General features: G+C 44.8%; 1 protein-coding gene across 1 annotated transcript in view; it reads right to left on the bottom strand.

Annotated features, from left to right (window-relative positions):
- Positions 1-18,464, bottom strand: part of CACNA1E (calcium voltage-gated channel subunit alpha1 E) — a 471,774-nt gene that overhangs the window by 66,433 nt on the left and 386,877 nt on the right. The window contains exons 27-28 of the mRNA XM_077928105.1: positions 2,288-2,384; positions 1,114-1,274 (exon numbers count right to left, since the gene is read on the bottom strand). Of these exons, the coding sequence (XP_077784231.1) occupies positions 1,114-1,274; positions 2,288-2,384 (258 nt within the window). The remainder of the gene's footprint in view (positions 1-1,113; positions 1,275-2,287; positions 2,385-18,464) is intronic.

Below are 18,464 nucleotides of genomic sequence, written 5' to 3'. Positions count from 1 at the left end.
ATTTGTGTATGCAGCAACTTTGGCCTGTGTTTTTTTTAGCCCCAAAATGGAAAACAAGCGAGGTCCCAACCAAAGAAGAATGGCAACTTAAGTTGACAGAATACGCACAACTTGCAGACTTGACAAATAGAATAAGAGAACAAAGAGAACATACATTTAAAGAAGATTGGATAACGTTTACTGAATATATGGAAAATAATTGTGTGCAGCTGAAAATGCTGACAGCATTAAGAAAAATTCAACCATGTAAATAAGTCTTGATGGATGCAATAATGGACTACTGAATGGTATAGTTTTTGTAGAATATGCAGGGATTTAAGATATGTAAAATGAACCATGGAAAGAGAAGGGAAGTCATTGGTATCTTAAGAATGTAAAATGAATATCTGAAATTGTAAAACAGTAATATCTATCATCTATCTATCTATCTATCATCTATCATCTATCATCTATCATCTATCATCTATCATCTATCTATCATCTATCTATCTATCATCTATCTATCTATCTATCTATCTATCTATCTCTCATCTATCTATCATCTATCATCTATCATCTATCTATATCTATCTATCTATCTATCTATCTATCATCTATCTATCTATCTATCTATCTATCTATCTATCTATCTATCTATCTATCTATCTATCATCTATCTATCTATCATCTATCTATCTATCATCTATCTATCTATCTATCTATCATCTATCTATCTATCATCTATCTATCTCTATCATCTATCTATCATCTATCTATCTATCTATCTATCTATCTATCTATCTATCTATCTCTATCATCTATCTATCATCTATCTATCATCTATCTATCTATCTATCTATCTATCTATCTATCTATCATCTATCATCATCTTTCTCCATGGAGTGGATGGGGGCAAAGTCTGCCGGCTCGGTGTGATCCACCTCAGGGGCGGGGCCAGCACCACAACCTGCCTGCCATTGGTCAAAGGGTTCACCCAGGTCGGGGGTAAACCCTTACCCCCAGTGTACCCACCAGATCCTGGGATGATGCTGGTGCCATCCTGAAAAGGCGCCCAACCAGAGCTAAGTGTCATTGTGCCACGATGCAAGGCTAGATGCTTTGCAGTGTACTTACATGCAGTCTTTCTCTGTATCTTTTGAACTGTCCGTACAATAGAAGAATTTGCCCTTGAAGAGCTGAACGGCGATGACCGCAAAGATGAACATGAAGAGCTTGTAGACAATGAGGATGTTGAAGACGTTCTTCAACGAAGTTACGACGCAGTCAAAGACGGCCTGAGAGGGGAGGCAAACCCAAAGGGTGCGATTCATCATAGGAAAAAGCAGCCATGGACACAAATGGCCTCCTTTGTCAAAGCATTTTCTTCACTCGCATCAAGGCAAGCAGCATGTACAGAAAGTGCAAATCAAGGAAGAACAGGCCTAACCAGCGTCTCTGGCAGTGCAGTGAGTGACAGAGGCTCTTGTAAGAGCTATATCAAAAAGAGAGATTTGAGCAGGTAAAGCTTCTCTCATCGCTGCAAAACAAAGGACATATATTTCCACCGCAGGTGTTAAACAGTCACTGCAAGGCCATCTAGGGAACTGTAGTTTTGCAAGTGGGGTAGGGTCTGTCATACCCGATGGCAGTCGCCAGGATTCCTTGGGAAGCAGCCATGGCAGCTAAAATGATATGTACACCAACTAACTTGGTAATCCAGATTTGGTTGAATTGTACCGGCCAAATCTTCCTATTCTACGCAACCGTTAGTGGGATGAAATCCCTGTTCTCCATTGCTCTTTGTTATGCTAGCAGAATAAGTGTTCTCTAATAATAATAATAATAATAATAATAATAATAATAATAATAATAATAATTTATTATTTATACCCCTCCCATCTGGCTGAGTTTCCCCAGCCGCTCTGGGCGGCTCCCTGTCAAATGTTAAAAACAGTACAGCATTAAATATTAAAAACTTCCCTAAACAGGGCTGCCTTCAGATGTCTTTTAAAGATAGGATAGCTGCTTATTTCCTTCACATCTGAAGGGAGGGCGTTCCACAGGGCGGGCGCCACTACCAAGAAGGCCCTGTGCCTGGTTCTCTGTAACCTCACTTCTCGCAATGAGGGAACTGCCAGAAGGCCCTTGGTGCTGGATCTCAGGGGGTGAACGATGGGGGTGGAGACGCTCCTTCAGGTAGGTATACTCTTAACGAAAAAGGCAGCAACTGCCCTACATTGCTCAGGGGGGTCTGTTCTGAACAAAGGTGACTCATCTGAGGGAATATCACAAGTCAAAGCAAGAATACCTTGAGTTTGGGCAGCCTCTTGATGGTCTTCAAAGGCCTCAAGACTCGCAGAACACGCAGAGACTTAATAGTTTTTATGTCCCGACCTTTGTTCGTCCTGTACAGTTGAGAGGAGAACAAAACCGCCCAAAACAACAAAACAAGACAAAAGGAAGAGAACAATATGAGCCCCTCAAACACAGACTGAACTCAATGCGATGCCGCCGCAAATTATGACTTTCTGACATGTGCACAGGTTGAAGAAACTGGATCAAACTTCTGGGTGGGGTTAGAAAACACATTTATAATATTGCACAACTCCGTGGTTTTTAACACAGAGAACACCTTCCATGCAGACTTTCCTGTTGAGGAAGCGCTGTGTGTTATAAGAGATTCTGGAGGGTGCACAACTCATGCAATGCGTGGCGCATGCGAGCATTGTTGGGATTCACCCCACCGCTTAGGACATTCCCAGCAATTTTGCTGCTGCCAGTTTGGAAATGGCGATTGGTGAACAGGCTGTCATACTGGGAAGCTTGCCTGCTCCCAGCGATGCTCTCGTTGCAGGATCACAGGGGTTTGCAGAATGCTGTGTGAAAACCACGGGGCCGTGTTTGAATCACGATACAGTAGGAACAGATTTTAAAATCGAAATTATGGAAACCGTGGTCACGAGCCTCAGGCAGCCTGAAACCATTAAAAAGCAAACAAACCGGCAACAACTTTCATTGACTGCCTATTATTGTGAGAAAAGAGTGAGAAAACAAGGTTAAAACAGGTGACCTACACTCCTGCTGAGTTAGGCCATCTGCCGCAAAGGCATCATGCCACCATGCTCTCGTGTCCTGAGCTCACATGCCAGGTAGGTTTGAGCAATTCTCTTGCTTTCTCTTTTAATCAAATGGCAGCAGGAAAAAATGCCTCTTTCCCAGCATGCTTTAAAAAACAGTTTTATCGGTGTAATAATCTATAATTATAACCAGTGCTTTTTTTCTGGGTGGGACGCATAGCCCTAAACATTTTGTGAATCTAACGGGAGAGGAAACTAAAAATATTTTTTGAAAAAATTCTTCTCTAGCACGGTGAATTGTCAGTTGCTACCTCCGATGGCGGCCTCATTTCTGTTCCCGGTGTTTCCTGAGCCTCAGACGGAAGCGAGCGTTTAATGTGTGAAGCAGTGTGGGATGTGGATGTGTGCTGTTTTTGCTGATGAAAGTCGGGAAGATGTTAGTGCACACAACCTCATGCCCATGTGGAAGTCACTGGGAGCTGTGTAATATGAGGTAATGCATGTTCTTGGTACCTTTGTCCATTTGTTGTATTTATTTTCCCTGTTTTGAACTATAAAATGGCGATTTTTTTCAAGTCTAAATGAGAGTACCCCTAAACATTTTTTTTAGAAAAAAAGCACTGATTATAACACATAAATAGTCACCTCTTTCTTATATATAGTGGCATGCAAGGATAAGCATGTGATTAGGATGTAGAGTCTTCCACACGTGCTAGAATGATCAAATCGAACACATTTCCAACCCAATCCACTCATGCGGTGGGGAGGGGAGAAGGACTTAAAGTTCATGGAAGGAAAGTTTCCTGCCCATCTCTCCCTTGGCAGTTCCCCAAAAGCCTTTCTGGAGCATGTGAGAGGACTACTGGGGAAGCAGGGCAATGTCCACAATTGGGCTTGGATCACAAGAGGGTGTTATCTTTAAGTTACCTTAAGGCAGGCATGGCCAAACTCAGCCCTCCAGATATTTTGGGACTACAATTCCCATCATCCCTGACCCCTGGTCCTGTTAGCTAGGGATGATGGGAGTTGTAGTCCTGAAATATCTGGAGGGCCAAATTTGGCCATGCCTGGTTTAAGGGGAAATTTCCTGTCCTCTCCACCTCACAGCAGCCAAATTTCCACCAGAAAGGCAAAGCACCTTTACCATGATCTAGCAAAGGCGATACAGTGGCACCTCGAGTTACAAACGCCTCAGGTTACAAACGCTTCAGGTTACAAACTCTGCTAACCTGGAAGAGTTACCTCGAGTTGAGAACTTTGCCCCAGGATGAGAACGGAAATTGTGTGCCGGTGGCAGCAAGAGGCCCCATTAGCGAAAGCAGGCCTCTAGTTAAGAATAGTTTCAGGTTAAGAACAGACCTCCGGAACGAATTAAGTTCGTAACTAGAGGTACCACTGTACTTACAAGGGGACAGGTATCCATTTCTAGATGACGCAGTTCTCATGCCAGCGGGTGATGTGTGCATCCCTCAGAAATGTTTGCACATGCCAGACCCACGCCCCACCCTTTATCTGAACAGCTGATCACTGCAGTTTCTCATCTGACTGGAGGGAGCCTTGCTAGGTATTTAAAAGTTTTTGGGACATGAGCCCAGAGCCCCACTCCAGACAATAAATTTGGGGTCAACATTCTATACCAGGCTTCAAAGCCAAAGAATGTGGCAGCGGCAGTGGGGACAATCCACAAATCAAGTACAGATTTTGAAGAATGCAGTTAAGCAGCTTCGCTTCAGACTTCAATTAAAAGCCGAGTATTTAGTATACTTTAAGCTTCATGCAGGCTTCTGGGCGATCAGACTGTTCATCAGCTCTGAGAAAGACAGAGATTTAGCAGTTAAATCCCACTGAGCTCATCAGGCCTTACTTTAAAGGAAACAGACACATAACTCGCCTGCATGTATGCAGAGAATGGAGAAGCAAGGCAGGAATAGAAAAACTAGTCATGCAAGCAGAGACAAGATTGTGAGCTTCAAAATCCTCAGTTCAAATCTCGCCGCATTCACAAAATTGTCAGCAAATAACTGTACTGCCTACTGCAATTACAGATGGGGGAGATGGGAAGGAGAGATACTTCTGTCCTCTTTGAGAAGCTGCATTCCTGAAACTGATACCTGCGCCAGGTGTCAGAAGTCTATGAAACAAGGCCTGCTTATTCAAAAGAAAGAGAAAATTTTCCAGGCGATATAATTGGACTTTTGGTGTGGAAATATGAAAGCTTTGGAATTACATAGGGCTCTATTGGGCAGGTACTACTATTTCAGGAGCATATGTAGAATTCTATGAAACTTGAAAACTTGCATAATTCCAGCACTAATAGCCCAGGGAAAGATAGCACCTTGCTTACTTGGGACTCAGCTACTCAGCTGCAAATAAAACGTTTTAAATGTGTTGTAAAGTGCAAAATATTAATCTGACACTAGATGGCAACAATGAGCAATGCAAAACTCAATGTATTTTTCAAAACTTTTTTTAAAAAAGCACTTTCACAACCTTTTTTATATGTGTGTAGATTCCACCTTGGTGTTTTTCAACATACTCACAACCAACTGTGTTGACCAAAATCTAAATATATTGTAATAAATGCCTTCTCCAAACTCACTCAGCTGAATTTATCTCCCAATTCAATTTTGAGGCTAAAGCAGTTTTCTTATTTTATTAAGAGTGTATTATTTCTGCAGCGGTTGGTACAAATACCATTGTTCTTCTCTTTGTTTGAGTTCAGGGAGGTGTAGATTGCACCTGGTTTAAAGTCAAGCTTGTTGTGATATGAGATGTGTTGCCAAGAAGGCAGCTCTGACAATACTATGGATCAAACATCTCAAACTCTTCGTCTTATATCACCTCACTGTGATGAAGCAAATCACGGGATGTGACTCGTTTACAAAAAACACAAACATGTCCACAGGCAGGGGAACCAAATCATCACAGTAAACACATCACACACTTGATGAAAAACAAGGACTCAGCGGAGGTGAAATAGGGCACACAAACAGATCGAACCAGATTTGTTTGGTTAAGTTGGCAACGCTGCCCAGTTTCCTCCCACCCCATAAAGTCTGTAAATAGGGAAGGAGGGAAGAAGAGATATGAGGTGCCATCCTGGTTCATCAGTCTCCAGTGGAGGCAGGAATAGAATAGAATAGAATTTATTATTTATACCCCGCCCATCTGGCTGGGTTTCCCCAGCCACTCTGGGAGGCTTCCAACAGAGTATTAAAATACAGTGGTCTGTTAAACATTAAAAGCCTCCCTAAACAGGGCTGCCTTCAGATGTCTTCTAAAAGTCTGGTAGTTGTTCTTCTCTTTGACATCGGGTGGGAGGGCGTTCCACAGGGAGGGTGCCACCACAGAGAAGGCCCTCTGCCTGGTTCCCTGTAACCTCACTTCTCACAGTGAGGGAACTGCCAGAAGGCCCTCGGCGCTGGACCTCAGTGTCCGGGCAGAACGATGAACCCTGGCCCTTTCTGGCAGAGCCCATCCATATGCATGGATGTTCATGCCAACCAGCAAAGACACCATCCACAGTCTCAATCCAAAGGAGAAGCAGCAGCAGTTGTCAGTCTTCCCCAGCTCAACTTTCCCTTGCTCTTCATGGCTTCAACTACCGTATTTTTCGCTCTATAGAACGCACTTTCCCCCCTCCAAAAATAAAGGGGAAATGTATGTGCGTCCTATGGAGCGAATGCAGGCTCCCTGGCTTCAGCGATAGCAACGCAAAGCCTCCAAAGCGCAGAGGGAGCGCTCCCTCCGCGCTCCGGAGGCTTCGCGTTGCTTTCGCTGAAGCCTGGAGAGCGAGAGGGGTCGGTGCGCACCGACCCCTCTTGCTCTCCAGGCTTCAGGGATAGCCGCCTGAAGCCTCCGGAGCACAGCGGTAGCTCCCACTGCGCTCCAGAGGCTTTGGGTTCCTTTTCCTGAAGCCGGGAGAGCAAGACTCTCCTGGCTTCAGAAGAGGGAGAGCTTTGCAGCGCCCCTTCAGCCAAACGGGAGGAGAAATGGAAGGGGCTCCGTTTCTCCTGCCGCTTCGCTGAAGGGGTGCTGAGCAGAGAGGGGGAGGTTGTTTTTTTCTTGTTCTCCCCCTCTAAAACAAGATGCATCCTATGGTCGGGTGCGTCCTATTGAGCGAAAAATATGGTAACATTGTGCACACAAGCTTTGTGAGAGCTGCCCAATCCAGCGCCAGTCAGAAGCAAAGGAGAAGGGGGCCCACCTAAGCCCGTTCCCTTCTCATTTTTCTGTTGGTTCGAGGGAAAAAAAACAGAGGAAGGAAGAGAATTCCTGGATGCCAAGGTCCAAGTTTGGGGCAAGTATACTTTGGTGAGAGAACCCCAGCAGAGATTGAAAATCACAGAATAGGCAGCAAAGTAAAGCATGGAAATACAGGCTGCAAAAACGTTAAGATATGCCCTTCCAAATGTGTTAGAATAAGAGAATCTTGGACTGGAAGGGACCCTGAGGGTCATCTAGTCCAACCCCCTGCAATGCAGGAATCTCAGCGAAAGCATCCATGGCAGATGGCCATCTAAACTCTGTTTAAAAACCTCCATGGAAGGAGAGTCCACCACCTCTCGTGGGAGTCTGTTCCACTGCTGAACAGCTCTTACTGTCAGAAAGTTTTTACGAATGTTTTGTCATTTTATGTAACTTGAAGCCATGGGTTCGAGTCCTACCCTCCAGAGCAAGAGAAAACAAGCATGCTCCCTCCTCCATATGTGACAGCCCTTTAGGTATTCGAAGATGGCAATCACATCTCCTTTCAGGCTCCTCTTTTCCAGGCTAAACGTACCCAGCTCCTTCAAGAGCTCATAAGGCTTAATTTCCAGACTCTTGATCATCTTGGTCACCACCCTCTGCACACATTCCTGGTTGTCAACACCTTTCTTAAATTGTGGTGCCCACAATTGGATACATTATTCCAGGTGTGGTCTGACCAAGGCAGAATAGAGTGGTACTATTACTTCCCTTGATCTGGACACTATACTTCTGTTGAGGTAACCTAGAATAGCATTAGCCTTTTTTTGCTGCTGTTGCTGCATCACACTGTTGACTCATGTTAAGATTGTGGTCCACCAAGACACCTAGATCCTTTTCACATGTACTGCTATATGCTACGGTCATTCTGAATTCTGATTCTGTCTTCTGAGGCATTAGCTATGCCCCCCCCCCCCCAGTTTGGTGTCATCTGCAAATTTGATGAGCATCCCCTCAATTCCGTCATCCAAGTAATTATAAAGACATTCCAAACTTGTCCCCTTTAAGAGTTCCTTCCAAAGTTTCCCTCTTCCCCTAGCATAGGAAAAGACCACATGCTTGGTAAGTTTAAAAAAGGGGTTTACTTACAAATTCTCCAAAGGTCAGATTCATGCGCCTTTCCATACATCAGTCAAAAAACTTGCACAGACAGTAAAATGTGGTAAAAGATTAGTGGTAAAAGTTCCTAAACTTTTGGTATAGGAACCTGAGAAAGGCTGGTGAAAGCCATGCTGCTGAGCTGGAGCAACCAAATCAGACCTTCTCACATGCTGAATTCTCAGGTAGACTGGGGTGGGGGAGGACAAAGGCTTGATTATCTGTTTCCTCCCATGGTAAAGGGGAAGTGACAAAGCTAAGCCTGGCAGAACAGTTTACTCTATGGTGTTAACTCCTTCATGCATTGATGCAATAACCAATTAACAATGTTGGTTATATGAGGCTGGTAAGCTCATTTTTCCCCACCTCCCAGCAAGCATGCACAGTTGTAGTTCCCTCACCCTGAGCAGGAACGAGGGAGAGGGATTAGGGTTGAGTCAGAGGAAGAACACAATACCATGCCCAAATGGGGATACAATTGACTCAGGGCAGTCAGAAAAAGAAAATAGTCAGGAGAGGCAACTCCTATGCAAACCAGAGCATAATGCTGACAAATTAAAATTTAGAGAGAGAAAGAGAGAGAGAGAGAATTATGCAAGAGATCTGAGCTTTGCATTTTGAACTAGTTCCGAGCTAATAAAACAAAGCATATGAGGTCTGTGAAAGAACCAAGCCCTCTATCAAGTATCCTTGAAATGTTGCAGAAGTCCCTGACCTCAACATAAGACATGTGTATGGACAAGAAGATTAATACTCGTATACAAAAAACAAAACAAAAAACCCTTATAAAGTAGGGTTGCAGGCTTTAATTTATTTAATTGGGAGATTCATTACCAAAACCTTCAGTAGTTAATTGCTGGATGACATATTTGATCTGTTCAAGGTTATGGGCATCCAGCACCCATTTAGACCGGGAGAAGTTTCTTTCGAATACTAAAATTTTAGATTTTTCATAATTAATGGATAAACCATTTTTTATCAGTGGTTGCAAGAACCAATGATCCCTATCTTTAAGTCTGAACAAAATGCTTGTTTAACCTGGAGGTAGGCTGTCTGAATTGTGCATTGCTTTGTAATGATTTGTTGGGTCTCTGGACCGTAATAAAGATTGATTGATATTTAATCAGTAAGTTTTTATAGCTGAGGATGTGAGTTAAAGGAACTTTTGAGGCTTTCTTAGTTCTGAGTTGTTAATATAATAAGGCTGAAAAGTATTTTTAAATTTTTATTTTCTTATTATTGCATTTATATCCTGCCCTTCTTCCATTATGGAACCCAAGGTGGTGTATTTGCAATTCCTAAGCAGTGACCATCTAGGCGCTTATCAGAGACCTGCCTGGCTCCAGCAAGATAGTAGTCTCATGCCTTCAGACCATTCTCTGGTAGAAGATTCATACTATCAATAACTGGGATCCAAATAACTAATTTAGGTGGATGCAACAGCTTGGGAATATCCAGTAAGATACATGGTTTTTAATCAAACATAACATTATTATCAAGGACTTAACAATCTCAAAAACTCAGTATGCATTAAATACAGTAGATCTTTTTTTTTTTTAAAAAAAAGAAATTAAAATCTTGAAAGAAAACTCAGCATTACTGAGGAGTTTAAAAAGAAGAAGAATTAGAACTTCAAATTCTCTTGAAGGAAGAAGTATAGAATCATAGAATCATAGAGTTGGAATAGACCACAAGGGCCATTGAGTCCAACCCCCTGCCAAGCAGGAAACACCATCAGAGCACTCCTGACATATGGTTGTCAAGCCTCTGCTTAAAGACCTCCAAAGAAGGAGACTCCACCACACTCCTTGGCAGCAAATTCCACTGTCGAACAGCTCTTACTGTCAGGAAGTTCTTCCTAATGTTTAGGTGGAATCTTCTTTCTTGTAGTTTGGATCCATTGCTCCGTGTCCGCTTCTCTGGAGCAGCAGAAAACAACCTTTCTCCCTCTGATAGGAACTGATAGGAAAACACCTAACCTCTTGCCACACATCACTCAGAGCTTTTCTTTTGTAAGCAGAAGGGTTCTTCTGTACGATGCCACAAAGCATCTTGGGAAGGCTGCTCTGTTTCAAAGGTGGCTCACCAGGTGGGATGGAGGACGCCCATTGCAGAAGCTCTCGCCCAAAGCTCCCTTGGGCATGCCCACACATACCGTATTTTTTGCTCCATAAGACACACTTTTTTCCTCCTAAAAAGTAAGGGGCAATGTCTGTGCGTCTTATGGAGCGAATGTGTGGTCAATCGCCAGCTCCCTTTCCAGCCCCTTGGCCAGGCCTCCACTGTTGAATGTTCTGCAGATGGAGGCTGTTTGTTTCCCCAGCGACATGTGACTGGCTGATTATCTGTCTGGAAACTGTAGAAATGGCTCCCTTTCCTTTCCTAAAGAAGCTGCAGAACTGTGAGCTGAACCCCATAAAAACAGGATTTTTTGCGTTTGCAAAGTAAGCTCAACAACTATGAGCTGATCCTCAAAAAATTGGGCTTTTCTCCTTTGCAAAAGAAGCTGCACAACTTTGAACTGATCCTCAAAAGGGGGCTTTCCCCCTTTGCAAAAGATACTGCACAACTTTGAGTTGATCCTTAAAAAACCGGGGCTTTTCCCCTTTGCAAAAGAAGCTGCACAACTGAGCTGACCCCCCACAATGGGGATTCCCCCCTTTCCTCTTCTAAAAACTAGGTGCGTCTTATAGAGCGAAAAATACGGTACTTCCCACAGTATCTTGAAAAAGGCATGCATGGTGATTCTTAGGAAATGGGCTATATATATATTTAAATGCATTTGACCAATTGGGTGAAAAGGCGGGCAGGGCTGTATTAAGCATATCCGGCGCCGTGGTGCAAAGATCCCTCCAGCGCCCTCCCTTTCCCAGAGTTGACCTTTTTTAAGGGCTGGGGGAGGCAGGCAGCGGCTGGAGGGCAACTTCTCCAGCGGGGAAGAGGTGGAGGCCGGACGCGGCACCTCCTGGCTCAGCTGGCCACTTTGTGCCATGGTGGCAATGGCAGGCAGCACACCGAGCGAGCGGGCCTGCGCCGAGTGAGCGAGGTCTTGTGCGCCGCTCCCGCAAAGTGCCGGCTCGGTTTTTTCCCCTTTTAGCCTTCTGGCGCCCCGCAGAATTCGGCGCCTGCAGGCTAAAAGGGAAAAAACTGAGTTGACGCTCAGCGGGAGTGGCGCACGCACCCTTGCTCACTCAGCACGCTCGTTCGGTGTTCCCCAGACTCTCGCCTGGCGCCCTCCAGAACTTGGTGCCCCGCGCCACTAGCCTCAATGGGTAAGACGAGCCTCAAGGCGGGCAATTTGCAGTACAATCCTATCTGTATCCAGGCCTTTAGCCACCTAAACATCCCATTGCCCTTCGAATGAGTTTGTGGGAGATGGGTTATTGATTTTTCTTTTGTTTTACTATGTATTTTGTGATCTCGTTTTGTGTTTTTATGCTGTGAACTGCCCTCCGATCTTCAGATGAAGGGTGACATACAATTTTTAATCAATAATAATAATAATAATAATAATAATAATAATAATAATAATAGCTATTCAGTGCAGGGCCGGATTTTGGTTTGATGAGGCCCTAAGCTACTGAAGGTCATGGGGCCCTTTATATGTCCAGCTGTTCTTTGTCGCTTTTTTTATGTTGAATATATGCTATATGGTAATTTATGGACCTAATAGGTATCTAAAGCCATTTGCACATAAAGAAATATGTATCTTATCAAACTAACGTATTTTTCGCTCCATAAGACGCACCAGACCACAAGACGCACTTAGTTTTTGGAGGAGGAAAACAAGAAAAAAAAAATTGTGAATCTCAGAAGCCAGAACAGCAAGAGGGATCGCTGTGCAGTGAAAGCAGCAATCCCTCTTGCTGTTCTGGCTTCTGGGATAGCCGCGCAGCCTGCATTCGCTCCATAAGGCGCACACACATTTCCCCTTACTTTTTAGGAGGGAAAAAGTGAGTCTTATAGAGCAAAAAATACGGTAATTGTTGAAGTGAAATACAATTAAGAAGAAGTATATTGGGGGGTGGGGCCCTAAGCTATAGCTTGTTGAGCTTATATGTAAATTCGGCACTGATTCAGTGGGATTTGCTAGCAGCTAAGTAGGTGCAGGATTGCAGCCTTAATCAATTAAGGATCACCTAAGAATAGGTATGAAAATGCTTATACTGAGCAAACACAGTGGGAAGCCAATAACTATACTGCCTATGCATGTGTCACCATTTTCGTATTATTATTTGCCAGGGTCTTTTGTTCAAGCGCTTCCCTCCAGATCCCCTTCCCAGCCACTCGGGGGCTGCTTCTCTACAAGCAGCTCCTCCCTAGGCAGAAGAATGCTTAAAATGATCCCCGACCCCGTGGGCAGGGCCCCGTCAGAATGGCACTTTACCCTGGAATCAGCGCCATGCCAGGAGGGAACTGGCTTTTATCGAGAGATTATTAACATTAAACTGCAGCAATACGCTCTCCCGGCGTTTTCAGTGTACTTTTAAGATTGCATTCCTGAGTGGTAACAGCTAGTTTCAGATCTAGCACTGTACAATGTATAATTAGAATTATAATTAATGCTATTTTACCCCCATTGTGCATTACACTTATCAGTGCCTGGTGTCACCCGCTGCTTTTACTGCTCAAGTGACCTCGGCTTGCAAGGTTCATCTGTAACTTTCCCCCAGTTTTCTTCCTCCACATTCACATTTGGCATCCTTTCCAGCATTCATCACGGCAATGCTCACCTCCCTAAACAGAACAGGCCTCCCTACACATCTGTGGGGCACTTTTCTGTTTCACCACCTGTCCAGTAGTAAAAAACAAAAACAAAACAAAACAAAAAAACACCTTTACCTTACTCACAACTTGCTTTCTGGATGACAACCAGGTCCTAACTCTCCTTCCCTGCCTTCTTCCAGAAGTAATTTTTCTGTAAAAAGATTTGTTGGCCAAAGACTTTCTTCTCGAGGCACAATCATTAGGGAATTCTTCTACACAGGGGTGGGGAGAAGGTAGATTGGGATCTACAGTGGTACCTCGGGTTACAGACGCTTCAGGTTACAGACTTGGCTAACCCAGAAATAGTACCTCGGGTTAAGAACTTTGCTTCAGGATGAGAACAGAAATCGCTCGGCGGCAGCAGCAGGAAGCCCCATTTGCTAAAGTGGGGCTTCAGGTTAAGAACAGTTTCAGGTTAAGAACAGACCTCTGGAACGAATTAAGTACTTAACCCGAGGTACCACTGTACTGGAAGATATCTAGGTCCTTTGAAATACAATGCGCAACCACTATGTTTATGAGCTATCCGCACCTCAACCTTAAAATGGGGTAGTTACATAATACAGCGAGACAGCCCCAGCGATATTTTTAGCCTGGCTTATAATGTCTCTTGATTGAAGTTGGTTGCAGCTTCGATTGGAGAGCCTGCTATATTGATTGGTCTCAGAGGAAAGTGCAAATTTCTGCTTAGCCTCCTCTCCAGATCACACTGTGACCTGGATATGTTTTATATTATGGTTTATTTATATACTGCTTTTTGGCCCAGAGGTACCCAAAGCGGTGAACATAATACTGATGCAAAAGGAAAATACTACAGAAGCACAATTGAATAAAACCAATCAAAGCAGTAGGCATCCACTCAATGCTGAACACAGAGCAGATAAAAAGAGGTGAACCATTCTTTGGCAAGATGCCTAAGACAGGTGGGGCAAACTATTCCCTGCCCCATGCGAAAATGCATGAGGACTCCTGCAAATCTGCCCTGCTCTCCAGAAATGTCCCTTTGGATTTAAAGGCACACAACTTTTAAGTGCCAGTGGGTTTTGCTGATATTGTAATTAATCCTTAATAATAATAATAATGGGGCAATAATGGGACAATAATAAATTTATGGGAAACGGGTGGCGCTGTGGATTAAACCACAGAGCCTAGGACTTGCCGATCAGAAGGTCAGTGGTTCAAATCCCTGCGACGGGGTGAGCTCCCGTTGCTCGGTCCCTGCTCCTGCCATCCTAGCAGTTCGAAAGCACGTCAAAGTGCAAGTAGATAAATGGGTACCGCTCCAGCAGGAAGGTAAACAGCGTTTCCGTGCATTGCTCTGGTTCGCCAGAAGCGGCTTAGTCATGCTGGCCACATGACCCGGAAGCTGTACGCCGGCTCCCTCGGCCAATAAAGCAAGATGAGTGCCGCAACCCCAGAGTCGGCCACGACTGGACCTAATGGTCAGGGGTCCCTTTACCTTTTTAAGAATACTTTATTATTTATACCCTGCCCATCAGGCTGGGTTTCCCAGCCACTCTGGGCAGCTTCCAACCAAATATTAAAAACAATACAGCATCAGACATTAAAAACCTCCCTAAACAGGGCTGCCTTCAGTTGTCTTTTCAAAGTAAAATAGTTGACATCTGATGGGAGGGCCCTCTGCCTGGTTCCCTGTAACCTCACTTCTCGCAGTGAGGGAACTGCCAGAAGGCCCTTGGAGCTGGACCTCAGTGTCCGGGCAGAATGATGGAGGTGGAGACGCTCCTTCAGGTATACTGGGCAGAGGCCGTTTAGGGCTTTAAAGGTCAGCACCAACACTTTGAATTGTGCTCGTAAACGTACTGGGAGCCAATGATAGCGCTTGTCTCTTTATAAGCTCCAGGACAACCCAGTTTTTCAAGGATCCCTTCATCCACTGTCTCTGCTGCCTGTTGTGGGATGAAACAAGGGGGTAGCCCTAAACACCTGTTTTAACAGACTAGTTCTTCTGGCTGCAGCAGTCATAAGGGAAAGACGGACATTGAGGCAGCAGGAGCTGCTGTCACTGTGAGCTTTCTAAAGAAACAGGCAACACCTCTGGGCAATAAGCCAGGAAACTTCAGTCGCATGCATAGAATAAAAGACAAACAAAAGCGTATTCAGATATGGAAACAGCTTTTCAGGAGTGCTCCTGTGTCTTTAAATTATAAAATGAGAAGCAACCATTACGAATTTCCAGCGAATTTCCAGTGCAGCTTTTGTGGAAAAATTGCCTTATTGTCTAGCTTGACTCACAATGTTTCTCCGAATATTTAACCTAAAAAGGGCCTCCCTGCAATTTCATCTCCATTCTTTATAGCAACGGAGAACAAAAACGTTCTGTCTTCTTAATGGCGGCTTTTAAACAACATCGGAAGATGAGCTACACGCTCAAAACCCAGCTCAGGTATCGGGAAGAGTGGGAAGAAGAGCAAGGAGTAATCTTTGCTCTAGATTTTGCGGAGTTCAAAACTGCTGGGGACAGGGAGGTCTCCTCCCCTGAGTTTCAGCTCACAGAGTTACTCTGGCTTACAACTTCCAGTCGCCTCCGTTCCGTTCACAAAAGGGAGCGAGATAAAAGAGAAAATAATTGCCTTCCATTTGTTTTGGACGTGTGCTGGTTTCTGTGTATGGAAATAGAGCGGGAAGGACTGGCTGTGGTGTTAAATCCAATTGCCGTCTCACCCACTGCAACAAACCAATAATTTGAAAGCAACGCATAAAACAACTGACAATTTGCTGTCCATTAACAGTACCCAAACTCTGTGGCCTGAAGCAGACACATAATGAAGGCCTAACCAAATGCTACAGCAAAGGCGGAGAACCTGTGGCTCACCAGCAAGCAGGGTCTAATCTAATGGCCAGGGATGGGGAGCAGTGTCATTCAGCACCATCTGCAGGGCCAAAGGTTCCCCACCCCTGTGCTACACGACAGGACCAATACTGGATCTCTCTGTATCAGGCCCTCCAAGTGTCCTTATTTTCCAGGGAGGTTCCTTGATTTAAATAAGCCATCCCGGTTTCTGATTTCATCCCACTTTTCCTTAGGATGTCCCTATTTTCATTGGAGAAATGTTGGACGGCATTGAGTTATGCGAGCCCCAAGCCCCCTGAAGGAAATCCTGTATAGGGAAGGCTTTTTTAAAAAAGTATTTAATGTTTTATTATGTTTTATGTACTGTATTTTTCGCTCCATAAGACACACTTTTTTCCTCCTAAAAAGTAAGGGGAAATGTCTGAGCGACTTATGAAGTGAATGCACTGGACGGCAGAAGGGATCCTTTGGCTGCCACTGCAGTCGCTAGCTGAGGGATGCCTCCGCAGCCGGAGCCATGGCTCCTGTCTGTCACTCACTGTAAAGCAAGCAGATCAGGAGCCGCTGACACAGCTCTCACTTTTCTTGCTTTAAAGCAAGAGCCACGGAGAGCATGTCAGAGGCTCTTGCTCTGCTGGCTTTACAGCAAGGCGTGAGGAGGGACGGACAGGAGCCATGGCTCCCATCTACCCCTCCTCCTGCCTCGCTGTAAAGCAAGCAAAGCACCTGTCCTGGTGTCTCCTTCACCTCTTCTTGCTCCAGCGTCGCTGCGCTTTACAGCAAGGCAGGAGGAGGGATGGGCAAGCAAAGTGAGAGCTGTGTAAAGCGGGACAGAAGCCATGTAAGCGGCTCTCGCTTTGCTTGCTTTAAAGCAAGAAAAGCGAGAGCTGCTTACACACTCTGCGCAGAATTTTCTTTTCTTGTTTTCCTCCTCTAAAAACTTGGTCATCTTATGGTCAGGTGCGTCTTATGGAGCGAAAAATACAGTGTAAGCTGTAGGCCGGCTCCCTCGGCCAATAAAGCGAGATGAGCGCCGCAACCCCAGAGTCGGTCACGACTGCACCTAATGGTCAGGGGTCCCCTTTACCTTTTTTACAAACAAGAATAATGTTATACAAATAAGTACAACAAGGTTTCTCATGTACCACAAAAACAGCATAATAAATGTGGGAAAATATCTACAGCATGTTTCACTGTTGGTGGCCAATGTGTAAATTCTTGGTTCATAAATTGGTTTAAACCAGGGTTTGTCAACCTGGTCCCTACCGCCCATTAGTGGGCGTTTCAGGATTCTAGGTGGGCGGAAGGGAGTTCTACGGCACAAGCTGAATCCTCCTTCCATTGAGCACTGGTGGGTGGTAAGGAAATTTTACCATCAAGAAAGATGCATTAGTGGGCAGCAGGTATAAAAAGGTTGACTACCCCTGGTTTAAACAATTAGGAAGAAAAAAGGGGGGAAAGAGGGGGAGGGGGAATGGTGAGTGGGGTGGGGTCAGGTGGTTATGCTTCTATTCTTCTACTTAGTGTATGTGTGGGGTTTTATATCAGATTTATTTGTGTGGGTTCTTGTATTTCCTTGGTGGTGAGAGGGTTTGGGGTGGCCTAGGGCAGGAGTCTGCAACCTGCGGCTCCAGAGCCACATGTGGCTCTTTTACACCTTTGCCGGGGCGGATACTAGCGAGGGGAGGAGGCGCATTGTGCACCCCGACACTCCCCACTGTGGCGGGCGCTGTACTGGCTGTGACGTCGCATGGGGGCGGTGCGTGCGTTAGTCACGCACCGTCCCGACGTCGCCTTCCCGCCGCCCGCCCGCTACATTGTAAGGGGCATGTACGCTGGTCACTGCATTGAAAGGGAGCATGTATGCTGGTCACTGTTTTGAAGGGGAGTGAAGAACACACACACACAAAAAGGTAACTTGTTAATTTAACGTTTATTTCTATGAGGAGGAGTAATTCTGAGGGGTCAAACAAAGAAATAATAAAAAAGTGACCAAAAAGTTGTTTTTATAATGACGAGTTTTGCGGCTCCCAGTTTTTTTTTCTTCGGAAACGGGCCCAAGTGGCTCTTTTTGTCTTAAAGGTTGCAGACCCCTGGCCTAGGGTGTGCTTGGTTGTCTTTGGTTGGCTGCAGTGAGATTTGTTTTGTATGTGAGTGGGGTATGTATGTGTGTGTGTGTTTACATCAGGTTAGCCATATTGATTCGTATGCTGTCGGAGGATTCTTGTTCTTGTCTTGTTGGGCTGTGTATGTGATAAAGGGGAGCCATCGTGGGGTGAAGGCGTCTTCTTCTATTTGTCCCTGTGTCCGTTTCAATTTATTGGTCAGTTTTTCTAATAAGGCGGTTTCCCATACTCTTTGATACCATTGGTCCATGCTTACTCCTGACAGGTCTCTCCAGTATCTATGATGTTTCTGCCTGCTGAGAGTAGGTGGGTTATGAGCTCTTTATGATGTGAGTGGACATTATTATCTTGGAA

The sequence above is a fragment of the Podarcis muralis genome, chromosome 5 (assembly GCF_964188315.1).
Source record: "Podarcis muralis chromosome 5, rPodMur119.hap1.1, whole genome shotgun sequence".
Lineage (NCBI taxonomy): Eukaryota > Metazoa > Chordata > Lepidosauria > Squamata > Lacertidae > Podarcis > Podarcis muralis.
This window is presented reverse-complemented; position numbering and strand designations above follow the sequence as displayed.